This window comes from Loxodonta africana, chromosome 3, assembly GCF_030014295.1.
Source record: "Loxodonta africana isolate mLoxAfr1 chromosome 3, mLoxAfr1.hap2, whole genome shotgun sequence".
In the NCBI taxonomy this organism is placed as follows: Eukaryota; Metazoa; Chordata; class Mammalia; order Proboscidea; family Elephantidae; genus Loxodonta; species Loxodonta africana.
This window is the reverse complement of record NC_087344.1, coordinates 108057778-108070504: the sequence shown is the minus strand read 5'-3', so window position 1 is coordinate 108070504 and position 12727 is coordinate 108057778. Positions and strand designations below refer to the sequence as shown.

Genomic DNA, 12727 nt, shown 5'->3' with positions numbered 1-12727 from the left:
ATATAGTGTCCTTCCTTATCCTTTCTGATAGATTTAACCTTAAAGTCTATTTTGTCAGAAATTAATATTGCCACTCCTGCTCTTTTTTGATTGTTGTTTGCTTGATATATTTTTTTCTATCCTTTGAGTTTCAGTTTGTTTGTGTCTCTAAGTCTAAGGTGTGTCTCTTGTAGGCAGCATATAGCTGGATTTTTTTTAATCCATTCTGCCACTCTCTGCCTCTTTATTAGTACATTTAGTCCATTTACATTCAGAATAATTATGGATAAGTATGAATTTAGTGCTGTCATTTTGATGACTTTTTTTGTATGCTGTTGACAATTTCTTTTTCCCACTCAATTTTTTGTGCTGAGTAGTTTATCTTTTTATATTGTCTTTTTCTCTTATTCGTTGTTGTTGATTTTGTTTCTGCTGAGTCTCTATTTTTTTCTTGTATTTCATTTTGATTGTAGGATAGTTTGTCTCCTTTGTGGTTATCTTAATATTTATCCCTATTTTTCTAAATTCAAATCTATCTTTTATTTCTTTATATCGCCTTGTCTTCCTCTCCATGTAAAAGATCTGTGACTACATTTCTTAGTCCCTCTTTATTATTTTAATGTTGACTTCTTTTACATAATAACATTGCTCTTTCCCTGTTTTGAGCATTTTTCTTTATCTTGATTTATTTTTGTGGTTTCCCTTTCTGGGTTGACATCTGATTGCTCTTTCCAGTGTTTTCTAACCAGAGAACTCCCTTTAGCATTTCTTGTAGTTTTGATTTGGTTTTTACAAATTCCCTAAACTTCTGTTTATCTGTACATGTCCCTAATTTCACCTTCATATTTGAGACACAGTTTTGCTGGATATATGATTCTTGGTTGGCAATTTTTTTCCCTCCAATGCTTTATATAAGTCATCTCATTGCCTTCTGGCCTACACGGTTTCTTTGGAGTAGTCCGAGTTTATTCTTATTGACTCTCCTGTGTAGGTGATTTTTCGTTTATCCCTAGCTGCTCTTAAAATTGTGTTTATCTTTGGTTTTGGCAAGTTTGATTATAATATGTCTTGGTGACTTTCTTTTAAAATCTACCTTTTTGGAGTTCAATGTGTATCTTGGATCGATATCTTCTTATCTTTCATGATATCAGGGAAGTTTTCTGCCAATAAATCTCCAAAAATTCTCTCTGTATTTTCTGTAATCCCTCCCTGTTCTGGTATTCCAATCACTCATAGGTTATTTCTCTTGATAGAGTCCCACATGGTTCTTGAGTTTTCTTCATGTTTTTTAATGCTTTTATCTGATTTTTCTTCAAATATATTGGTGCCAAGTGCTTTATCTTCAAGTTCACCAATTCTGCCTTCCACTTGCTCAATTCTGCTCCTCTGACTTTCTATTGAGTTGCCTAATTCTGTAATTTTACTGTTAATCTTCTGAATTTCTGATTGCTGTCTGTCTATGGATTCTTCCAACTTATCAAGTTTTTCATTATGTTCCTGAATAGCCTTTTTAATTTCTTCAACTGCTTTATCTGTGTGTTCCTTGGCTTGTTCTGCATATTGCCTAATTTCTGTATTCTGCATCCAGTAATTCCAGGAAGGTACTTTCGTCTGGAAGATCCCTTGATTCTTTGTTTTGAGATCTTGTTGAAGTGATCATGATCTGTTTCTTTATGTGATTTGATATTGACTGTTGTCTCCGAGCCATCTATAAGTTATCGTATTAGCTTATTTTATGTTTGCTTCCCGTATCCTAGCTTCTTGCTTTGTTTTGTTTTGATATGGTCAAATGGGTTGCTTGAGTGAGACAGCTTATTTTCACCTTTGAAGTTTTGATGTCCTGTCACCAGATGGCTAGAGCTGTTATTAGGTATATCAGTCTAGGAGTCCATTCACTTTTATTGTATGGATTCAGCTCAGGTGTCCAGGTAGCTACTCACCAAGTGTTTGGTACAGGCTCTGTCCTACAGTCTTAGAGGGGCAGGGGTGATTGGTGTAGGTATTGGTACCTGGTTGCAGCAGGGGTCATGCTCTGAACAAGGCGGTGGGCTGAGAATCATCCCCCAAGTGTCTCTGAGGAAAGCACATCCCTCTTCCCTAGAGTGTGCAGGTGGTTGGGTTCTGCAGACAGACCATGGACACCCAAAGTTTTTGGTTTAAAAGACTTGGAAGTACCAGTTATCCTTGCACCCCTATCGTGGGTGGCTGGGTGACCTGAGTAGAGCCACCAGTCCTTAGGCCCCTGATGTGGGTAGATGAGAACCCTGTTTAATAGTCAAAGCGGTGTCGAACATCAAACAGCCACCTCTCCACTGCACATCTGAAATATTTGTAGTCTGCCAACAAGGGCCTATTCTCCTTTAATAGGCCCACACAGGTCCATGCAGGGGGAAAATGTATTCAAAGTCCATGGACCATTTATACCTGGACAGGAGCTGCTTCTGTCCTGAGCTCCCCAGGTTAGTGGAGCTGGCAAATTATCTTTTCCCCCAATTATGAATTTATTCCTTCTCCAAGGCCAGGAGGATGGCTCTAGGTGCTCAACAGGACCTATCTCAGGCCCAGGGAAATTAACAGCTGCTGATGCTGGCTTGAGGGTGGGTGGGATGTGGTAAAATATATGCGTGTACTTAGCTTTTGCTGACAGTGCCGTTCTTCTCTGGTTCTGGAGGTGTGAGTAGGCTGTTGTGTGGCTGGCTGTTTCTCCCTGTGGAAACTGTGGCTGAATACTAGTACCAGTCTGCCACAGCCACTCCCAGGAAAGGTGCCTGAGAGCTCCCACCGATTCAGTTCCAGTAACTCCTCTCCACTTCTGAACTGTCTCTTCCTCCCCCTGCCACTCAGTCCATTTTCTAACTTTGCCTTTGATGTTCAGGGCTCCTAGCTTGTCATAAATATAATTGTTTCACTTGTTTTTTTGAGGCTTTGTTGTAAGAGGGCTTGCCAGAAGAGTCTGTCTATTCCACCATCTTGGCCCCACCTCACTTAATGAATTCTTGTTGAATAAATGAAAGTCCAAAGAGTATTAATACGACCTACAAACATTCTTACAGTATTCCTGCCAGAAGGTAGATGGTTACTAGTGGCCAGTGGTGAAACAGTCATGAGTAAGTTTTTCAATTAGAAATTTCTATTTAACCCATAGCAGAACCTGAGCTAATATTTTTTTATGGTTAAAATATATAGCTATGCTCATTGGTGGAAAAATACTGAGTCATAATAACAAGTGAAATGCAAGGTAGTTTGTATAATGGAAAGAGTACAGACTTCCCCACCCCAGGATTAGAAAAAAAACAGGATCTGAATTTTAGTTCTATCACTTAGCAGCTGTGTGGTCCTGGACAAGTTTCTCACCTTCTCTGCACTCGCTTCCTGATCTATGTCATGGACACATAACAGTAATCTCACAGTATTGTTCTGAGGATTGAAGAAGATGATGCATATAAAACCCCCCCGCACTGACTGGTAGACACAAATAACGTATTAAAGAAAAAAAAAAAGATGAAGAAGTTTTGGGGCCTTGAACCCCAGCACCTATTGAAATGAAAATGTATCTAACCCCTTGCAAAACCTGGCAAAATCCACCTAAACCACTCTTTAAATTCACTTTTAAGCAGGTCTTTGTACTTCATTGATTTTTTTTTTTTTTCATACAGAAAGCTTGTGAAACATCTTATTACCCAGACACTTATGCCTGACATGTGATTTTTCAGTATGGAGGGTATTGTGATTGAATTTTGTCACCCAAACAGATATTTTGAAGTCTTAACTCCTGTACTGGTGAATGTGACCCTATTTGGGAATGGGGGGAGGTTCTTTTGTTATGTTAATGAGATCATACGGGCGGGGTCCTAAACCCTCCTGAATGATGTATTATAAAAAGGGAAAGCAGACACAGAGTGAAATACCTACACTGGGGGAGGAGAATATGTGAAGATCTGTCTACAATCCAAGGAACATCTGGGACTATTGACAAGGGGGGACACTTCCCTAGAGCTCATGCCCTGATTTGGACTTCTAAAAATAAAATAAAAACAAAATTACAGGAAAATAAATTCCTGTTCCTTAAAGCCACCAGCTTGTGATATTTTTTGGTACGGCAGCACTAGGTAACTAAGTCCTGTTCCCATTCCTATTGCCGTGGAGTTGATTCTCAAAGTGACCCTATAGGACAGAGTAGAACTGCCCCATAGGGTTTCCCAGGCTGTAACTTTTATGGAAGTAGACTGCTATATCTTTCTCCTGTGGAGCGGCTAGTGGATTTGAACCGCCGATCTTTCAGTTAGCAGCCTAGTGCTTAACTAGTGGACCACCAGGGCTCCTTGGTAATTAAGACAGAGGGTTAAAGTGGAGAAGTAGTAGAGACTACCCAAAAAGCAAGAGTGGCATCTTCTTACCAGTGGAAGCAATTAGAAGCCCAGAATTCTGAGTCTCATGTTGGAATGATTTCAGTGTGACCTGGGGAACTTAAACAAAAAGAAAACAGTGTCAGCTTCTTGCATTTTATACACAGCTTGTGCAATTTCCTAAGAGAGTTTCTCCACTTGTTTAGAAATGATTAAAGTAAACCAGTAATTTTAATAGACATGAACAATGGAATAAAGGCAATGGCCTTCGAGTGTGTGTCTTTTCTTCTTCTTTAATTGGGTAAATCCCAAAGGAGGAAACAGCACAGAGACTGTAAAAACTACCTAAGGTTTGTAAAACTTCAAGGCGTGTCTACTAATTTCACGAAACTTCTAGGCAACAAACACTTAGGAGCTTTTTTTTGTTGAGCCGGAAAACTGCCACAAGAGCAGGTCTTTACTTGATTCCTTCCAATAAATGATGCAATAAAGAATAGGTTTCCTTAAGAGCCTCCAAGATTTGTCACTTTTGCCTTTGCACAATCTTTGAAATGCTGCTCACCCTCTCTTGGCTCCACATAAGAAGCCCAATTTTGATTAGCAGACACTTTGGGTTGTAACGTACGGTAGAATGTCATTAATGACTTCGCTCGGCTCCTTTCCTGCTGGCAAGGATCCTGGCCAGCCTTGTCTAGTTATCCACAGAAAGGCTGTCAGGATACGGTGAAAGAAAACTTCTGACCGGGGCGGGGTGAGCAGCCTTGGCAGCTACCTCACTTTCAGTCTGAACTCAAAAGGACCCTGGGGCTGCCTTGCTCATCTCCTCCCTCCTGATAATTAAAAACTGCCAGAAGCGACCTCAAGGACATAATGCTTCCAGGTGACAGAAGACATTCCTGAAGATAGTTCTACGCTCTGGATCCCTGACAGTGCCTCGAGCCTATGTATTTATTTAGTCAGTCTGATTTCAGTGTTCAAATGCTACTTTTTGTTTTGTTTTTTAAATTACTTTTGGGGACAGGGAAAAATCAACAACTTGAGGTGTCCTTAATTGCCACCGAGATATCACAGACTTGTATAATAAGCCCTGTGGCCCAGGCAACTCTCTTTGAGAAAAAGATCAGACCTTCTCCATAAAAAAGTTCCTCTAGGTCTTTGGAAATTTTTTTAAAAGGCTGATCTGGGTTCAGGCACTGCTCAATTGAAAGCTAGTTTCCTAAGAACAATGGGTAGGGGATTGTAGAAGATGAAACCATGAGAAAAAAGGCAAAAGTTCTTTCCTATGTTTTTATTCTGCCTTTTCTACAGCAAGGGAAAAATGTTTCACCGTGAACTTGTGACAAATCAGAAATCCTTTTTGGCTTCTCAATGCTCTTCTAAGCCTCTTTTGCTTCCTGGTGGCATAGTGGTTAAAAGCTGCGGCTGATAGGTCGGCAGTTTAAATCCACCAGGCACTCCTTGGAAACCCTATGGGGCAATTCTTCTCTGTCCCTGAGTCGGAATTGACCCAATGGCAACGGGTTTGATTTTTTTGGTTTTTGCTCCCCAGGTCTATGTTCTGAGGGATCAAAGTTATGCCCTCCTGGCCAACAGCCGGGTTCATTCATCTAAATTGGTATTTTATAGGCTCCTGTTCGTTCTCAGGGAGCTCAGGCAGGAGTCTGCATCTACATTATTTTGAAATTTTAAGAATAAATATATTACATCCTAATGTAACATGATTTTCAATTTGACAACATTTTGGGTTTACAGCATGTGCTGCTGGATTATTTTTGTTTTCGCTTTTATTATTTTAAAATGAATTTTTCAAATTTTCATTAAAAGGTAATATATGATTCTGTAGGGAACTCTGGTGGTGCAGTGGTTAAGCACTTGGCTGCTAACTGGAAGGTTGGCCCTTCGAACCCACCAGCTGCCCAATGGGAGAAAGATGTGGCAGTCTGCTTCTGTAAAGATTTACAGCCTTGGAAACCCTTGGGGCAGCTCTGCTGTGTCCTATTGTGTCAGTATCGACTCGGTGGCAGTGGGTTTGGGTTTGATTTATATGGTTCTGTTGGCTTAAAAAAAAAAAAAAACTCACTGCCATCAAGTCGATTCTGACACGCAGTGACCCTATAGGACAGAGTGGAACTGCCCTACAGGGTTTCCAAGGCTGTAAATCTCTACAGAAGCAGGCTGCCACATCTTTCTCCAACAGAGCGGCTGGTGGGCTTAAGCTGCCGACCTTCTGATTAGCAACTGAATACTTAACCACTGCACCACCATAAAAAAACCTACCGCCTTTGAGTCGATTCTGACTCATAATGACCCTAGCGGTTAATTCTGTTGTATAAACTACAGGTGGTTCTTTGTCAGTGAAACTTCAGTTATTAATTTGCATCACATAAAAATAATTTTCACATCTGACTAGGGTTTTATTAGTCTGCTTAGGGAATAAACACAATCTTCCTTTTTAGTCTGTTACCATAATTTCAAATTGACCAGGCGTGTTAATTTAAATTAAATTAAAGTCATTTGAAAGAGATGCTTAATTATCAGAGGGTAATTTCACAAAGAACCAGATAATTGAATTGAGATAACTTATAAACAAAATTGCCAGAGGAGAAATTGAGTCAGTGACAAATTTTTTAAGCACAGGACTGAAAAGAAGCCATATAGACTATATTCTTCATAGCATACTGCCACCAAGTGGCTAGGTTATTTCTTTTTAAATCACACTTGGCATTCTTCAGTATAAAAGCAGTAATTATAATACAGAAAAAAAAATTACCTGGGGGAAAAACAAGGAGAGAAAAAGAACCATATCTCATCTCATCCCCTTAACTTACACACCTAGGGAGAGAGGCCTGGCAAGCTACTTCCAAAGCCAGCCACTGAAACCCTATGGATCACAATGGTCCAGACTGCAACTGACCATGGGGACAGTGCAAGACCGGGCAGCTTTTCACTCTGTCGTGCATGGGGTCGCCTTCAGTCAGAGGTTGACTTGACAGCAGCTAACAAGAAGCACGACCACCTACCCTCTATTAGTATTTTTCTTAGAGTATTTTAACATATAAAAACACTCACAAACAGAACCACACGCACACACACAGAACCTTTACCACTGAAAAACATTGTTTACATCAGCTCTAATCAATAGCATATAGCCTAAAAAAAAAAAAATAGCCTAACGGGCTAGAAAACCTTCATGATACTTGCATTATTTGTTTAATGTCTGTAGTGTTATGCCCACAATGAGACAATTCCATCCCTGCAACCGAATGTTAAACTTATGCCTAGTACCCTCACAGCACAAACTTGAGTATACTCAGAAAATCCATACCATCCCTCATTTGGTAAGAATTTTATATAATTACACACATTGACACTGGCTTTTAGAGTTAGCATTAGACAACGTTTGTAGGGAATTTTTAGAGTGGTTTCAAACAAGAAACGTAGTTTTTTATTCTTGAACAAAACTTAGAACCAAAATGTTAACTACATTCTTTGGCCCACTCCAAATACCAGTCTAATTTAACCAAAATGGTTCAATAGGTCCTGACTTTAACAGTAGTATGTTCCATCTGTATCTTACGTATGATGCCAAGTCAGTCTCCTCCACCTCTTCATTCTGCGTCAACCATGGAGCAAAGGGTGCTGCATTTTTCTTTTTAAATGACCATTTATTGAGCACTATGTTCCGGAGCCCTGGTGGCGCAGTGGTTAAGCACTCGGATGCTAACCGAAAGGTTGCAGTTTGAACCCACCAGCCGCTCCACTGGAGAAAGATGTGGCAGTCAGCTTCTGTAAAGATTTATAGTCTTGGAAACTGCTGGGGGCAATTCTACTCTGTCCTACAGGGTCCCTATGAGTCGGAAACGACTCAAGAGCAACAGTTTTTGTTTCGTTTGGAAATATGTTCCAGAGTCCCTGGGTGGAGCAAATGGGTAACACTCTTCAGCTACTAACCCAAAGGCTGGAGGTTGAGGTCCATCCAGAGGCACTCTAGAAGAAAGCCCTGGCAATCTACTACCAAAAAATTAGCCATTGAAAACTCTACAGAGCACAGTTCTCCTCTGACACAGATGGGGTTGCCATGAGTTGCTGTGGACTTGATGGCAACTGGCTTTAAGTATGCTCCAGGTAATGTAGTAGACTTACACGCCTTCTCTCACTAAATCCTCACAACAGCTCAGTCAGGTAGATAACATTGCCCTCATTTCATGAATGAGGGAGCAAAGGCGTAGAAAGAATAAATACCTTGCCCAAGGTCATCCAACTAGGAGGTTGAAGAGTGAACATTTCCAACTGGTTCTGGCACTTACTTTGTTCAGGTCACTGGCCCCGTTAATTAATAACTTCACTTCCACAGCTGAAAGGCTCAGGGTGGGGTGGCATAGTCAGCCCTGCAAACAGCCTCCTTCAGACAGAGACTGAAACCATTGCTACTCCAAGGGCTGGCCACTGTATGTCAGAGCTACATGGCCTTGCAAGGCTCCATTCCCCACTACTATGGGCTGTGACGGAGCTAACCCATTTAGAACTGATTCTCAGAATCTTCTAGCCTGTATTATTTTCCTCTCAGAACCAACTGTTTTCCTGGATTGTGTAAGCAATGCATGCTAACTGTAGGATATTTGAAAAGTACAGAAGAGTATGGAGAAGAAAATACATTTCCTATTTGCAAACTAGAAAAAAGTCATTTTTTATACTTGTTAAGTCTTCTGTGTATGCTTGTACCCCAGTTGAGATGGTGTTTTTCATTCAATATTATATCACAAGCAATCTCTCACTTTATTAAAAGTTGCTCAAAATCATCATTGTTTTGTAGTTGTTAGGTGCCATCGGGTCATTTCTGACTCACAGCAACTCTATATGTACAAGAGAACCAAACACTACCTGGATGTGCACCATCCCCACAATCATTGTTACGCTTGAGCCCATTGTTGCAGCCACTGTGTCAATCCACTCATTGAGGGCCTTCCTCTTTTTCCCTGACCTTCTACTTTACCAAGCATGATGTCCTTCTCCAGCGATTGGTCCCTCCTGATAACAGGTCCAAAGTATGTGAGACAAGTCTTACCATCCTCACTTCTAAGGAGCATTCTGGCTAGTATTAGCTATTACTATTGTTGGACTTCCAGGTTGTTTCCAAATTCTTGCTTTCAAAATTAACTTTTGGATGAAATCATTGTATATAAATTTCCTTTCCATATCTCTGATTATTTCCTAAGGCTATATTTCTCTAAGTGTAACTACTGGGCCATAGGGTATAGGCTTTTATAAGGCTTCTTTATTGACTTTCATCCTTGCCAACACTGCTGTCAAAGCCACACTAATCAAAGCCCGCATCATAAAGGCTTTGATCAGAGCTGACACATGGACCTTTCTAGACCCTTCCTTTAAAAGCTTCTAGATATTCAAGAGGAGTCATATTAAAATAGTCAAAAGACTTGTTTTTCAAATTATTGGATTTTTTTTTCTGTCATATTTTTCTTAAAACACAGACATCTCCTTTTGGTTTCTCTCTGATCTCCATCCTTTAATGATTCAGTTGTTTCACAGTATTTAAGGCCAGTTTAGCTCTGTGGTTGGAATTCAACATTTCGGGCCAAGGGCAAAGGTTTAACCCTAGTTCATGTCAGTTGGCACGGGCAAAGACAATTGCCACACATCTCAAATTGCACCAGAAGCCTAGGGCAGAGAAAAGGATAGGTCAGAACAAAATCATTACCACTCCTCGAAAGACAAGTCAAATAATGATTCATTTATTGGATTATAGCATCATCCTTGTATACTGGGGATAGCAGGGTGTGCATACACATATTCAAGGAATTGTCTTCATGCTTATATTCCTGGGCTGTAAGTATGTGGCAAGTGTAGGGAGAAGAAAGTAAGAATATACTCAGCCAACATATTGTCAAAGAGAAAGAAGTACGAGGAGGAAAAGGTAAGAAGCAGCAGCCCACCCATCCAGGAGATTTTCCTAAGTGACATGGCCCACACAGAACTGAGGATCTGATGTCCAAGTGCACCAAAGTCTCACATGCAAGAATGAGCAAGAATGAGAATGAGCAGCTTCCAAGTTTTACCTAGTGATCTAGGATTCTTCAAAAGTGCAGGTTTGTTTTCAAGCATAGGATGTCCCTGTTCCTGAGTCACAACTGTCCAGCGGACACTTGCTATTTTTAGTTTCCTGTACGCCACTCCCAGACTCTGAATGTGGAGGACATGACACACAGCTTCAGGAAACCACTTAGAATCCAATATGGTTGCAGCAGCTGGATCCAGGGTCTGGTAACGGCAGCTCCAGTGGTTGTGTCCAGTACACAGAGCTGGCAGTGGCAGTGACCACAGTGCCAGCTGCAAAGTCCTCAACAGGTTTTTCTTCAGGTGTGATTTTGGCACCTTAGCGCAAAGGTGGCTCTGGCTCCTGCTCTCTCTTGTATCCGCCCAGGGTCTCCAGCCTTCCTACTGATTTTCAGCTATCTTTCCAATAATTCCCTTTCTGCTTAAAATAGCCAGATTTGATTTCTATTGCTTGCACTTAATCACCCTGTCTAGCAAAACTTGTAGTTGTAGGTGGTAGGTGTGGGCTGGGGAGAAGTGGTAGGCAGAATAACGGCCCCCCGAAATGTCCATGTCCTAATCTCTGGAACCTGTGACTATGTTAGCTTATATGGCAAAAGAGACTTTGTAGGTGTAATTAAGTGTCTTTAGATGAAGAGATTATCCTGGATTGTCTGGAGGACCAAATGAAATCACAAGGGTCTTCAAAGAAGGGGAACAGGAGATCAGAGTCAGAGAGAGAGAGAATGGAAGAAAATACACCGTTGGCTTTGAACATAAAGGATGGAACCACAAGCAGAGAAATACAGGCACCTCTAGAAGCTGGAAAAGGCGAGAGAATAGATTTTCCCCTAGAGCCTCCAGAAGGAATGCAGCCCTGCTGTCACCTTGCTTTCAGCCCAGTAAGACAGGTTTTGGATTTCTCACTTCCAGAAGTGTAAAAGAATAAACTTGTGCTGTTTTAAGCCACTAAAACCAGTTGCCCTCAGGTCAATTCCAACTTACGGAGACCTCCTGTGTGTCAGGGTAGAAAGTGATTGTGGCAATTTGTTACAGCAGCAATGGAAAGCTAATACAAGACATTATTTCTTCCTTATGAAAAAACATCATCTTTGTTCTCTGTTAGTGGACTTCAAACCTCAGAAAGATTGTGGCACTCTTCTGAATTGTTTTTCATTCTATAGAACACTGGCAGACTATGGGGGACAAAACCTGAAGAAGATTAATTGGCCAGGATGAAGAGTCTAGAATGATTAGACTTTCAAAGAACACTGTGTGACTGTTTACCATTGTTTAGAAACTCGGAATCTACAGATTTATAATACACCTTGGTATGGGTGAATCACAAATCTCTAATTACAAATGACGGAATTTTTCAAAAGTGTGTTCTGGATGCCACCATCTAATTTGTATAATATTTTATACCACCTATATATTTTTTTTTAGTTCCAATGACATAACTTTTTTTTTTTCTGGCTAGGCTTAAGTCATTTGCTTATAGCTAATTGTTGGCTGTGGATAGAGGGAACATCTGCCCCACTAAGGCTTGCACAAGGGGAAGCCCTACATGCCTCTTACCTATTTTAGGAAACCCACAAAGAAGTATGTCTTGGTACCGGGAAACTAAAAATAGGAAGTGTCCACTGGACAGTTGTGACTCAGGAACAGGGACATCCTATGGTTGGAAACAAACCTGTACTTTTGAAGAATCCTAGATCACTAGGTAGAACTTGGAAGCTGCTCATTCTCATTCTTGCTCATTCTTGCATGTGAGACTTTGGTGCACTTGGACATCAGATCCTCAGTTCTGTGTGGGCCATGTCACTTAGGAAAATCTCCTGGATGGGTGGGCTGCTGCTTCTTACCTTTTCCTCCTCGTACTTCTTTCTCTTTGACAATATATTGGCTGCGAGTATATTTCTTACTTTCTTCTCCCTACACTTGCCACATACTTACAGCCCAGGAATATAAGCATGAAGACAATTCCTTGAATATGTGTATGCACACCCTGCTATCCCCAATATTCAAGGATGATGCTATAATCCACTAAATGAATCATCGTTTGACTTGTATTTTTTTTTAGTTGCTAAAGAAATTTCTCAGCTTAGAAATCCTGAAAATCTAACAAGAATCTGCATTGGTAGTGCAATAGTATTTTGTGAGAACACAATAAAATGTTTAATATCTTGTTCATACTTGCCTGCCTCTGGAGAATTGTCAAAAAAGAATAATGTGACTTCTCTGGGAAACTTTTCTACTGCAAGCAGCAATTTGGGCAAGTTAATTAGTCATTATGAAATGTGACTGCCCTTCCCTCAGGTCTCTGACTTCTCATTAAAGGGATTAGAGAG

At 40.6% G+C, this 12727-nt stretch overlaps 1 protein-coding gene across 2 annotated transcripts in view; it reads right to left on the bottom strand.

The window, feature by feature from the left end:
- IL23R (interleukin 23 receptor) overlaps positions 1-12727 on the bottom strand; it is an 80172-nt gene that overhangs the window by 20221 nt on the left and 47224 nt on the right. For both annotated transcript variants that reach the window (XM_064282110.1, XM_064282109.1), the window contains exon 8: positions 4377-4445. In XM_064282110.1, coding sequence (XP_064138180.1) covers positions 4377-4445 — 69 coding nt within the window. The remainder of the gene's footprint in view (positions 1-4376; positions 4446-12727) is intronic.